Source organism: Pan paniscus, chromosome 2, assembly GCF_029289425.2.
Source record: "Pan paniscus chromosome 2, NHGRI_mPanPan1-v2.0_pri, whole genome shotgun sequence".
Classification (NCBI taxonomy): domain Eukaryota; kingdom Metazoa; phylum Chordata; class Mammalia; order Primates; family Hominidae; genus Pan; species Pan paniscus.
In genome coordinates, this window is record NC_085926.1 from 9,484,565 (window position 1) to 9,498,665 (window position 14,101).

The 14,101-nt window shown below is 42.2% G+C and overlaps 1 protein-coding gene across 28 annotated transcripts in view; it reads left to right on the plus strand.

Moving 5' to 3' along the window:
- Positions 1-13,512, plus strand: part of SETD5 (SET domain containing 5) — an 88,668-nt gene extending 75,156 nt beyond the window's left edge. For all 28 annotated transcript variants that reach the window (XM_055110901.2, XM_055110907.2, XM_008966850.5 and 25 more), the window contains 4 exons: positions 662-963; positions 1,860-1,993; positions 2,478-2,566; positions 2,893-13,512. In XM_055110901.2, coding sequence (XP_054966876.1) covers positions 662-963; positions 1,860-1,993; positions 2,478-2,566; positions 2,893-3,501 — 1,134 coding nt within the window. In that variant the 3' untranslated portion in view covers positions 3,502-13,512. The remainder of the gene's footprint in view (positions 1-661; positions 964-1,859; positions 1,994-2,477; positions 2,567-2,892) is intronic.
- The last annotated feature ends 589 nt before the right edge of the window (positions 13,513-14,101 follow it).

Sequence of the window (14,101 nt, forward strand, 5' to 3'; positions counted from 1 at the left end):
AAACAGTAATAAATTCCTATTTATATCTTGAAAAATTGAACATATTTAAGTATCCTGGAGCATTGGCTTTTTCTTTTGTTTTGTTTTGTTTTTCCTTCTCTCTCTCCCTCTCTCTCTCCACCTACCTCTCCCCACCTCCCTCTCCTCACCTCCCTCTCCTCCATCTCCTTCTCCTCTCCCTGCTTCTTTCTCTCAAACAGCTAACTCTAGGGGTTCCCAAGGAGTACAGAACAGCCATCAGTCACCTGGGAGGCTTTTTAAACTATACAAGCTTCCAATTCTCCCTTCTCTAGGTACTTCCATTGTTGCAAATAACTATGATAGCATGCTTCTGTTATTGTGTAATGGTAACCTCACAAGTTTTTCTGAAGGCAGAAAAAAAGATGGTGGTCTAATTGGCAAACATTTTTTAGAAACTTGCCTCCTAGTTTATTATCTTCCTCTTACCAATTTCCAGCTGCCTTAAATATGTAGCTGTGCTCAGATCTCTTTCATACTCCCCAAAAAAAGTTATCAGGGTTGGTGTCTGCTTTGTTTGCGTGGCTTGGCTAGTGGTTTACTAAGGTACCATCTTTCCTTCTTTCCCTGTTGCTAGTGATCCACTAATGATATCCAGACAGAGTACCGTTTTTTGTTTGTTTGTTTGTTTTTTCCTTTCTAGGTATCCCTGCTGGAGTACCGAAAACGGAAACAAGAAGCTAAGGAAAATTCTGCTGGTGGGGGAGGTGACTCTGCACAGAGCAAAAGCAAGTCTGCAGGAGCTGGGCAAGGCAGCAGTAACTCCGTTTCTGACACTGGTGCCCATGGTGTGCAGGGATCCTCAGCCCGAACTCCATCTTCCCCTCACAAAAAATTCTCCCCATCTCATTCCTCTATGTCCCATTTGGAGGCGGTAAGCCCATCAGATTCCAGAGGCACTTCTTCATCTCACTGCAGACCTCAAGAGAATATCAGCAGTAGGTGGTAAGTTTATATTTGATGTTTTATAGTTAAATTGGGGGTGGGGGGGAGTATATATCTAAGATCATTCCCAGTTTTACCTAAAATCTATGGGAACACTTGATGGGAACATCTGAGACAGCCAGCCAACAGTACCATCTGTCCTGTTCAGCTGATTTAATAATGTCAGCTGCAACCCCCCAGCTTTGCAGAATTAAGAATTACCAACATGCCTGTGGAGCAGTGCTTTGGATGACATGTAGTTATGGATGCAGATGAGCTCTTTCATTTAGTGGGCACTAACACTGCCTTTCCTATTTCTCATTTCACATGAAAGGTGAGTCAAGAATCCAGCCAAGTTCCACATGAATTAACAACAGATGTCTCTCTTCCACACAGCTAGCATATACAGAGCAAAAAGACATTCTGAAAGGATTTGTCTGGTTTAGGGGAGACCACAAATTTAAAAATGAATAATACTGGTGGCAAATACTGAGGATCAAATGCGTGAAATAGAGAATGAAGCACAGGAGTTCAGGGATCTTGAACTGAAAAAAATAAGTCTGGGAAAGAATAGTCCTGGCTCAAATGTTTAATGTTCATTAATCTATGAAACCTTTATTAAACCAGTACTATGTATCAGGCACAGGATTTCCTAAAGGAGAAATTTTAACATTTTAAATGGGGGTTAAGGGAAGTTAACATCTTTAATCCACTTTTTCCTTGATTTCTTTTTCTTTAAAAGTGGTTGTTGTTGATGTTTCTCTTTTGTGCCTGACATAGTTGGAGGCAGAGGAAATACCGTGTTTTAAATTGGTTCTGAAGAAAGTAATGTTTAAGAGGATGTTTTAAGAAAATACACCGTGCACTGGTTAGGGCTTCATTTGTTTTGGTTAAGTCCTGTGGCTTGAACTTTACAGGATGGTTCCCACATCAGTAGAACGACTCCGAGAAGGAGGGAGCATCCCCAAGGTCCTCCGAAGCAGCGTGAGGGTGGCCCAAAAGGGAGAGCCCTCTCCCACATGGGAGAGTAACATCACAGAGAAAGACTCAGGTGAGCCCATGGCCTTCTACTGCCACCACATTCAGGGACACGTGAGCCAAGTCCTGTACAGTTCATGCCTAGTGCTGAGTTGAGGTGAGTCAGTTTCTGATGCAGTTGGGCTCCGCCGTATGCTAGGTTCCAGCCCACTTATGCTCATTTGGGCTACAACATTTGTAAGATCTAGCATTGCTTGCTCTCTGTCTGCTCTTTTTTCCCCAAGGAATACCTTTCTGTAACTCTCATCTCTCCAAAGTCCTGGAAATCTACCTCGATGAAGGATGAAGAGAAAGAAGACGGGAATCACATCAGGCATTTAGAACGTAGCCCATAATTAACCACTCATTTTGCCCTTCTGGCATGCTGCACTCACCCAATTTGTCACAAAGAGAGCAGTACGGGTTGGTGATGGCACTGGTGATTTAAATGAAAAATGGCTCTTTCTTACTTATTCTAAGAAGCCAAGTTGATTTTTTTTTTATGTGTTACCTTCCAGACCCTGCAGATGGAGAAGGCCCAGAGACATTGAGCTCAGCACTCTCTAAAGGAGCAACAGTTTACAGCCCTTCCAGATACAGCTACCAGGTGAGATGAGAAATTGCTGGTCTCTAGCCATAGGAGTGTGTTCTGGGTCCTAAATTGTCCTGGTCATCCTTTGCCATTGAGATGCTGTCTTTGCATATAGTTTCAGCAGCGTTGGAAATAAGTCATCATCTGCTTGTCCTCAGGTAATAAATTATGCCAGAAGATGAATACGGTGATCAAAGACAGACATTTTACTGCCTTTGGTTTCCTAAAAAGAATACATGGTTAAAAGATGAAGAAAAAAGAACGTAGGGTATTATAAATGTTCACCAGCCATTTAAGGGACTTGTTCGCGTCCTTATTCTTTTCCTCCCAACTTTGTCTAGCTCCTGCAGTGTGATAGTCCTCGGACAGAATCACAAAGCCTCCTTCAGCAGAGTTCCTCCCCCTTCAGAGGACATCCTACACAATCTCCAGGATACAGTTATCGAACTACTGCACTGAGACCTGGAAACCCCCCCTCTCACGGTTCTTCAGAATCATCCCTCTCTTCCACGTCCTATTCCAGCCCCGCCCACCCTGTGTCCACAGACTCGTTGGCCCCATTTACGGGGACACCAGGGTATTTTAGCAGCCAGCCACATTCTGGAAACAGCACTGGCAGCAATCTTCCAAGGAGGAGCTGCCCTTCTAGTGCTGCTAGCCCTACCCTGCAGGGACCCTCAGACTCGCCAACCTCAGATTCAGTTTCTCAGTCCAGCACAGGAACTCTGAGTTCCACCTCCTTTCCTCAGAACTCTAGGTCGTCATTGCCATCAGACTTACGGACTATCAGTCTGCCCAGTGCTGGGCAGTCAGCTGTCTACCAGGCCTCCAGGGTATCTGCGGTTTCCAATTCACAGCACTACCCACACCGTGGGAGTGGGGGTGTGCACCAGTACCGACTCCAGCCACTGCAAGGGTCAGGAGTCAAGACTCAGACAGGACTTTCCTAGGGCTTCTGGATTTGGGCAAACAGAACTGAATGAGCCCATAGCTGCTTCCTTCCAGCTGCCTCTGGAACCTAGGCCGAGCATATTGCTGAGGAAGGGGGGGTACAAGGTGCCAGAGGATTGGGTCTGGTGGACAAGAAACAAGACTTGTGGTCACAATTGGCCTCTGGCCTTGGAGAAAGCTGTAAATCTTGTCTGAAGCAGAGACTATAAAGAAGTTTCTCCCTGCTGTCAAGGGTACATTGTTGACAAGCAAATGGTGTTTCGGTTAGTAACGGTTCTAAGTGCAATGAGTTGTGTTGAAGCCTCCGTCTCCCATCCTTGCCTGTAGCCTGTAGTCACTTGTGCAGTGAGGACATCTTTTTAAATTTAAAAAAAAAAAAAAAAAAAAGTTTTCAAAGGGAAAAAAGTTAAAAGAGCCAATCTCAAAGCCCCAAGCCATCTGAGTACTGTTAGGGTTTTATGCACTTAAGAAAAAAGGTAGGTATGTAAATGTTCATCCTAAGACAACCATTCCAAAAGCAGGTATCTGGCCAATGTGTGTCCACCAAGAATACTGTTTATCTTTGTCTTAAGATCACCAAGAAATAGGCAAGGATAGTAAAGCTTGGAACCTGCACCAACTGGAGGGTGCCTGGCTCTTTGAAGAAAAGCTCATGGTCAGCTCTTGATTATTCGGGAGCAGATTATTTGAGTAGATTGTCTGAGCCTCCAACTGTTACCATCCTACTCCCCCTTCCCAAGCTATTTCACAGCTCAGTAACCCATGAAGTAAGTAGACAAGAAAAGGAGGAATGAGACATGATATAGGCCAATTGCATTGCTACTTACCAGCTTTTGGCAATAAATTTCATTAGGAAGGATACCGAGTGGTTTGGGAATGCTTCGAATTTTATTTTTTCTACTCCCAATTAATCAGGAGTTGATGATCCCATGAGCAGGACCGCCTCCATGATTGGGGAGCATGCACTTGTGACTGCAGGGTAAGAGTGGGAAGATAGGTTTGTGGAGTGGCACCGACAGGACTGTGATTGTGTGTGGGCCTGCCCCACATTTCTTTGGGGGATGCTTATGTGAGAGTGGGCCCAGTGAAAGAGTTACCAAGCCACCCACACCCCTAACACTGTTCTGGATGAGAGACGAGAGCAGACCGGCTTCTCCCCATCAGTGCATTGTGCCTGTTGTACACCCCTGGAGGAGCCCTGGAGCCAGCCCAGGTGGGGTACACAATCTTTTTAAATTCCATATGGTTGCCAGCTTATTTCTTTCACTTGTTTACTGTAATATCTGGCGTGTTTTTATTTATCTAATTTTGTATTCAGTTATAACCATGGTAGGGGTAGTGAATATATGACAGGTGTAATCCCTGGTGCTGCAGTGGACCTTCTTTTCTTTTGGACAAGATAATACTGTGAGTTTCCCTCCTTCCTTCCCTCTAATTTGTTTTCCTTTTTTCCCCAGCCTCTTGCATCCCCTTCTTTTCTCCCCTGTCCTACAACTATCATATGCACAGTCTTCTCTCTTTGTGTGTGACTGTTACAAAATTTCACTTTTCAAAATCGAAATCAGGTGTTTGCTCAAATGAGGGGAGATTTTTTTTTTTTTTTTTTTTTTAAATGCTGAGACCTCAGCAAAGTACTTTTCTTTTTGTTGTTTCCCCCACAAACCCATCAGTCTGGGAGAGCATTGGGAGTGGAAATCATGTTGCCTGGGATGCTGGTTTCTTTGTATATTATATAAAACGTATGTAAATGTCTCTCCATTTGGGCTGGGGTTTGCATTCTCCCCTTGGCTATTTAACCAAGGGGAGAGGCCAGCGGGCAGGCGGCCCTCACCCTGCCTGGCACGTGCAGAGACCCCAGCCACTCTGTGTGGGCAGGGTGCTGTCAAGACCAGACCTCTTGGGGGGGTAGGGGCGGGGGGGTGGGGGGAACTCTTGGAAGGGAAGAAGTATCACTTCTTTCTCAAGTGGAGTGTTTACACCTTGCTGTAACATTTGAACTTTCACAAGAGATGTAATAATTTTGATAATAAAATTCTTAACCATAATAATCATAAAGTTGAGAACTTCTTTGTCCAATTTTGTGGCCCTGCCTTGCCTGGTTTTCCTAATGCCATTTTTATCTGAGGAGAATGTGCCCTTGGTGGAGTTGTTTTGCCCATGATAATGGGGCCAGGAATACTGTCTGATCTTCCTTCGCTTTTTATGATTGCAGTCAGGACAGTGTGAAGGCAAACCTGCAGCAGGGCAAGTGAACATTAAAAACTGCCTTGAACTTGAGTGGTGTTCCTGACCTTGGCCTCATTCATTCAGCAACTATTTATTGGTCTTTTTCATTCAAAAACAATGCTGGACATTGTTTTTGGTGCTGGGCTTATGGTGATTAGAATGCTGATTGGGGGTGGGCAAAGTAAGGTCTCTTCTTTCATGGAGTTTACATTCTAGTGGAGGAGAGACCTAAACTAGTATATAATTTTAAATAGTCATTGCCATGTTAATTGTTTCATAGCAGATATGTGACTAAGACAGTTGAAGGAGCCACTCTAGATTGGTTGGTCAAGAAAAGTCTCTGAGGAGTTGACATTTAAACTGAGACTTCAGTGACAAGGAGGCAGTCCTGGGACGATGTGAGTGAAATTCATTCTTGAACATTGCAGACTCTGTGGTAGAAAAAGCTTGGTTAAGATGTAATAAATGGATGGGGCTGGGAAAGAGGATAGAAGATCCTGTAAGAGGGAGACAGGGGACAGATCATGTAGAGCAGGAGTCGGCAAACTCTTTCTGTAAAGGGCCAGATAGTAAATATTTAGACTTTGCAAGCCATGTATGGTCTCTGTCATAACTATTCAGCCCTTTGGCTGGGTGCGAATCATGCCTGTAATTCCAGCACTTTGGGAGGCCCAAGAGAGCAGATCACTTGAGGTCAGAAGTTCGAGACCAGCCTGGCCAACATGGCAAAACCCTGTCTACTAAAAATACAAAAATTAACCAGGTGTGGTGGTGCGCACCTGTAATCCCAGCTACTCAGGAGGCTGAGGCAGGAGAATCTCTTGAACCTGGGAGGAGGAGGTTATAGTGAACCAAGGTCACTCCACTGCACTCCAGCCTGGGTGATGGAGCGAGACTCTGTCTCAAAAAAAAAAAAAACTATTCAGCTCTTCCATTGCAGTGCAAAAGCAGGCATAGACAGTATGTGGCTATGTTCCAATAAAACTTTATTTACAGGAAACAAGTGGCAAGTTGGATTTGGTTTGCAGGCTATAGTTTGCTGGTCTCTAATGTAGAACCTTCTAGGTATAATTTAAATAATCTGCATTCAGTAAGTACAGTGGAGGAGTCATTGCAGGATTTTAAGGAGAGAAGTGACATTGTCTAATTTATATTTGGTTGATTTTTAAAAATTACTCTGATTGTTTTGATCCTGTTGGTGAAGAGATGAATAGGAGCTGAGAAACTGGTGTGGAAGGTAGAGCAGTTGTTCAGGCAAGCAACAATACAGTGGTGGCTTCTATTAAGACGGTAATGATGGGGATAAGAAGTGATTGGAGTCAGGATATGTTTTGCAAGTACACAGCAGAACTTGCCAATGGATTGAATTGGCAGTATTCTAACATTTGTTTGACAAATGTTTACTGAGTAACTAAGGTAGACTGCAGTTTGCAAAGCACATAAGGGATTCAAAGATGAAGATGCTGTTTATTAGTTGAAGGAGTTTAGAAATGAAAGGCTGGGCGCGGTGGCTCATGCCTGTAATCCCAGCACTTTGGGAGGCCAAGGCGGGCGGATCACAAGATCAGGAGTTTGAGACCAGCCTGAACAACATGGTGAAACCCTGTCTCTACTAAAAACACAAAAATTAGCTGGGCGTGGTGGTGCGTGCCTGTAATCCCAGCTCCTCGGGAGGCTGGGGCAGGAGAATCTCTTGAACCCAGGAGGCAGAGGTTGCAGTGAGCCGAGATCGTGCCACTACACTCCAGCCTGGGCGACAGAGCGAGACTCCGTCTCAAAAAAAAATAGAAAGTGGAAACATAACAAAACCACTTGTTTTATTAGAAGATCCCTCCAAAATGCCCTAGGAATACCTAGGTAACCTACCACCAACCACAACCTGATTCTACCTAGGTTAGGAAGAGAATAGTGTGCATGATCTTTAGAAAGTGTTTCCATATACAGTGTCTTATTTCGACTCATAATTCTGTGAAGAAAGCAAGCCAAATGCCAGAAGTTAAAGATGAGAAATTGAGACCTAGTACAGTGTTTCAGCTATAGCACTGGGCTTCTGATAATGAATAAAAACTAACTGATTTCTGCCATAATTGGAAGGTTCTGTTCCATGACCATTGGCTGAACACCTACTGTGTGCTAGGCTATATCTGAGGTGCTGAGAATATCAAGGTAAGACAGTCAACTGCCCATTCAGAGTTAACCTATTTGCTATTCTTTTCAAGTACTTACTGTGTTGCTAGGGACTTTGCTTTTGATATGGTGTAAATCAGAGGTGTCCAATCCTTTTGGCTTCCCGGGGCCACACTGGAAGAATTATTCAACACGTAAAATACACTAACAATAGCTAATGAGCTTAAAATATATATATATATATTTTAAGAAAGTTATGATTGTGTTAGACCGCATTCAAAGCCATCCTGGGCCACGTGCAGCCCGTGGCCTGTGGGTTGGACAAGCTTGGTGTAAATAGAAGCTAGACAATATTAATTAAAGAGGCCAGTGCAACAGTGGCACCTTCTATGTCACTTTACACTTTCCTGGACTCCACTTAAGTCATCAGCTACCTCATTTACATGTAACAATGTGCAAGGTAGGTATAAGTTCAGAAGATACAACTTATTCAAGATTTCTCTCTTTTAAGTGGCAGACCCAAACCAACAGTTTTGGAAATTTTGCAGTTAACCCAGAAAACAAATAGAAACAGCTAGAGATGCTGTGACACTATGACCAGAAACCACTTACCTAGCTGAAAAAGTATATGGTGCCCTTTACTGTCTTAAAAACAGCAGTCTGGCCCTTTTGCCCCCCAGATGTCAGTTTGACAGTGTAGGGTTCTCTGTTTAGCAGAGGTTACCATGAAGAAAAAAAAAAAAATGCAGTTGTCCAAACGAAGCAGGCCCTTTGCTTTTAAACTGCACTGATGACAACCTGCATAATCTGCTGGGAGGCTCAGAGAAAGGAGTTGACCGAGGGTTCGTTCTGTTTTTATTTTAAGAGACAGGGTCTCACTCTGTCACCCGGGCTGGAACACAGTGGCATAATCGTAGCTCACTGCAGCCTTAACCCTCCAGGGCTCAAGCAATTCTCCTGCACCACCACGCCCAGCTAATTATTTTTTTGTAAAGACAGGGTCTTGCCATATTGCCCAGGCTGGGCTCAAACGATCCTCCTGCCTCAGCCTCTAAAGTGCTGGGATTATAGGCATGAGCCGCCACACCTGGCCTGCCAGGGGTTCTTAAAATGGTCAGTTCTAAAGATAGATGATGGAAACAGTTTGGAGGAAAGCATAGTCATTGAAGGAGATGGTGCTCTTGTAACTTTTACCTGCTCCTGCATTAAAAAATTAACTGGCAGGGATTCTGAAATCATGGTTTTACTATTTCTCAAATTACCGGTTAAAGCACCACAAAGCAGTCATGATAGGAAACCTGGAAACCTTGGACAGCAAAACTAGGTATCCCCAGAAACCCCCAAACAAAAAACGGGTAGAGATAAACCACTAATAGCCACAAGACCAGCATGGTATCACCATCTGTTCTAGTGGAAGCAATGGCACATCTGATGGATCTCAGAACTTCAAAATAACAAGTACTCACTTGAGGCCGGGAGTGGTGGTTCATGCCTGTAATCCCAGCCCTTTGGGAGGCCAAGGTGGGCGGATCACGAGGTCAGGAGATCAAGACCATCCTGGCTAACACGGTGAAACCCCATCTCTACTAAAAATACAAAAAATTAGCCGGGCGTGGTGGCAGGCGCCTGTAGTCCCAGCTACTCCCGAGGCTGAGGCAGGAGAATGGCGTGAACCCGGGAGGCGGAGCTTGCAGTGAGCCAAGATTGCGCCACTGCACTCCAGCCTGGGTGACAGAGCGAGACTCTGTCTCAAAAAAAAAAAAAAAAGAAAAAACAAACTCACTTGAAAGCTCACCAAGCCAATTTGAGAGCAGCAGCTGAAACTAGGTGGCGTTTGCAGTGAGTACAAAGGATGCTTGATTAGGCCTGAAAGGGCTGGAGTGGTCTGGACTTAAGAAACTTAATTCAAAGCCCTTACAGGACAATGCCCCACACCAAAATTCCTTGTTAGAATCCAAACTGAACAGGACATGCAAAATGAAGGAAGGGGGTGTGGAGGGATTAAATGTATTAGATTAAATGAAGTATTTTGAAAAATAAAATTATGATTATCCCATAAAATTCAGAATGTACTATCCTTACAGAAATAATATAAAGATGTTAAATAACTTGTTCTTTAACTCCTGAGAGAAACAATTGTTCATAAAGTTGCAAGCATATTCTGTGTTGAATTGTTGAATTTAAATAGCTATGGTTCACACAGTCCATATTTCAATATTTCACATACACACCAAAAATGAGAATACAACCATGAAATGAAAAACTATCATAAGTCATGCCTGCTTTTTAAAAGTGCAAAATCACTAATTTCGTATAAAAATGGATAACAGAAAAACACAAGTCTTAAAAAGCTACAAGTAAAAATGAGCAGAATAACATCTATAGAGACAATCAAAGTATGCCAAAGACATGCAGGTAAAACATTAAAAAGTAACAAATGGCAGGGCGGCATGGTGGCTCACACCTATAATCCCAGCACTTTGGGAGGCCAAGGTGGTTGGATCACTTGAGGTCAGTAGTTTGAGACCAGCTTGGCCAACATGGTGAAACCCCATCTCTACTAAAAATACAAAAATTAGTCCGGCATGGAATTAGCCAGGCATGGTGGTGCACGCCTATATTCGCAGCTATTCGGGAGGCTGGGGCATGAGAATCGTTTGAACCTGGGAGGTAGAGGTTGCAGTGAGCTGAGATCACACCACTGCACTCCAGCCCGGGCAACAGAGTGAGACCCATCTCAAAAAAAAAAATTCTGTATTTTCAAAAGTAACAAATATCTCAGGAAACCAGAAGTAGAGAGGAACTTACTCAATTAGAACATTTACAAAAACCTAGATGCTTTTCTTGATAAGGTCAGGAACAAGGCAGGGATGTCCCCTCTTATCACTCCTTTTTAATATTGTACTGGAAGTCCTAACCAATGCAATAGGACAAGAAAGGGAACTGAAAGGACTATATATTGAGAAGGAAGAAATAAAACTTCATATTCACAGATGACATGATTGTTGATGTAGAAAATCCAAAAGAACCCTAAATAGCCCTCAAGACCTCTGGAACTAATTAAGCAATTATAGCAAGACTATAGGATACAAGATTGTTGTGCAGAAGTTAATCACATTTCTGTATATTAGCAATGAAAAATGGAATTTGAAATTTAAAACAAAGCCAGGCATGGTAGTGCACACCTGTAGTCCCAGCTACTTGGAAGGCTGAGGTGGGAGGATCACTTGAGCCCAGGAGTTCAAGGCTGCAGTAAGCCATGATCATACCACTGCACTCCAGCCTGGATGACAGAGCAACACTCTGATACTAAAAAATAAACACAAGACCATTTAAATTAGTGCCCAAAGGCCAGGCGCAGTGGCTCACGCCTATAATCCCAGCACTTCGAGAGGCTGAGGCAGGCAGAGCACCTGAGGTCAGGAGTTCGAGACCAGCCTGGCCAACATGGTGAAACTCCGTCTCTACTAAAAATACAAAAATTAGCCGGGCGTGGTGGAGGACGCCTGTAATCCCAACTACTCGGGAGGCCGAAGCAGGAGAATCACTTGAACCCAGCAGGCAGAGATTGCAGTGAGCTGAGATCACGCCACTACACTCCAGCCTGGGCAACAGAGCGAGACTCCGTCTCAAAAATAAATAAATAAATACATACATACATACATACATAAAATTAAAATAATTTTATTATTTTACCCTAAAATGAAATACTTAGGTGTAATTCCAACAAGATACGTATAAGACCTGCATGACGAAAACTATAAAACTAATGAAAAAAATCAAAGATCTAAATAAATAGAGGTGTTCATGAATAGGAAGACTAGTATTGTGAAGATATCAGTTCTTCTAAACATGATCTATAAATTCAATGCAATCCCAACCCAAATACCAGCTAGTTATTTTGTAGATATCAACAAGCTGATTTTAAAGGGGGTTTGTCTGTTTTGTTTTGTTTTTTAAGGCAGGGTCTTGTGCTGTTGTGTAGGCTGGAGTGCAGTGGCATGATCTTAGCTCATTGCAATCCCTACCTCCCAGGTTCAAGTGATTCTCCTGCCTCAGCCTTCTGAGTAGCTGGGATTACAGGTGTGCACCCCTATGCCCGGCTAAATTTTGTAGTTTTAGTAGAGATGGTCTCACCACATTGGCCAGGCTGGTCTCGAACTTCTGACCTCAAGTGATCTGCCTGCCTCAGCCTCCCAAAGTGCTGGGATTACAGACATGAGCCACTGTGTCCGGCTAATTCTAAAGTTTTAAACTAACACTACCTCAACACATCATAAAGCTGCAGTAATCAAGACAGTGTGATATCAGCAAAAGATTAGGCAAATAGATTACTGGAACACAATAAAGAGTCCAGAAGTAGACCCACACAAATAGAATCATCTGATCTTTGGCAAAGAAGCAAAAGCAAAACGATAGAGTCTGTAATGGATGGTGCAGGAACAACCAGACATCCATGTGCTATATATATATGTGTGTGTGTGTGTGTGTGTGTGTATGTGTGTGTGTGTGTGTATGAATCTATACACATCTTACATCCTTCATAAAAATTAAAATGGAACACAGACCTAAATGTAAAACTATTAAATTCCTAAAATAATGAACATTGGAGAAAATCCAGATAACCTTGGAATTGACTGACTTTTTAGGTACAACACCAAAAGGATGATCCATGAAAAAAGCAATTGGTAAGCTGGACTTCTTCTGCAAAAGACACTGTCAAGAGATTGAGAAGACAAGCCACAGAGTAGGAGAAAAGATTTGTAAAAAACATACCTGATAAAGGACTATTCAATACAAAGAACTCTGAAAACTCAACGAAAGAAAAATAAAAACCCAATTTAAAAATGGGCAAAAGATCTAAACAGACACCTCATATACAGATGACAAGTAATTGTATGAAAAGACTCCCAACATCATAAATCATCCAGTAATTGCAGATTAGTGCTACAATGAGATACCACCATACACCTACTAGAATGGTAAATCTGAAACACTTAATGAAACCAAATGCTGACAAGAATGTGTAACAGGTACTCTTCATTCATTGTTGGTGGGAATGCAAGATGGTACAGTCACTTTGGAATACACTTCAGCAGTTTCTTTAAAAAGTAAACATACAATTTGGCTGTTGCACTCTTGCGTATTTCCCCAGAATTGAAAACAGGTCCACATAAAAACCAGCATGTGAACATTTATTACAGCTTTATTCATAATTGCAAAAACTTGGAAGCAACCAAGATGTCCTTCAGTAGGTGAATGGATAAGTAAATGGTGATACATCCAATGGAATATTATTCAGTGTTAAAAAGAAATGAGCTATCCTATACTATATGGTGTATAAATCACTTAATATAAACTCTAGTATGAAGGTTAAAAGACAGATATTTAACTATACTACAATAATCTGTTAATGGATATACAGTATAAAAATATGTAAGTCATTACTTTAAAGATATAAATGGGAGAAAGTAAAAGCATACAGTTTTTGTATGGAAGTGATTAGCTTAAAATAGATGACTGTTTTAAGATGTTTTATGTAAGCCTCATGGTAACCACAGGGCAAAAGTCTATACTAGATACACAAAAGATAACGGGTAAGGAATCAAACCATTCCACTGTAAAAATTCATCACTTCACAAAGGAAGACAGCAAAAGGGGAAGAAGGGAACAAAAAATTTACAAAAACAGAAAACACTGAACAAAATGACAATAGTAAGTCCTTGCCTGTCAATAATTCCCTTGAATGTAAATGGACTGAATTCTCCAATCAGAAGACAGAGTGGCTAAATGGATAAAAAACAAATCCCAACTATAGGCTATCTCGCTATCTCACTATCTCAATGAGCCATCTACCATTTTCATTGCAGTATTATTCACAGTAGTCAAGATATGAAAACAACCTAACTGTCCATCGATGGATGAATGGATAAAGAAAATGTTGGAGATGCATTATATACACAAAAATGTAAAGGTGCTCACCATCACTATCACCAATTATCAGGGGAATGCAAGCCAAAAACCACAATGAGATATCACCTCATACCTGTTAGATATGTGTGTGCATACCTATCTATATATAGGTATATATATGCCCACACATAGTACATTATTATATTCCACTGCACATATATATATATTATATATATATATATGCACACACACAGTAACATATTATTTGGCCTTTAAAGAGAAAATCTTGCCATTTGCAACAACAACATGGATGAGCCTGGAGGACGTTATACT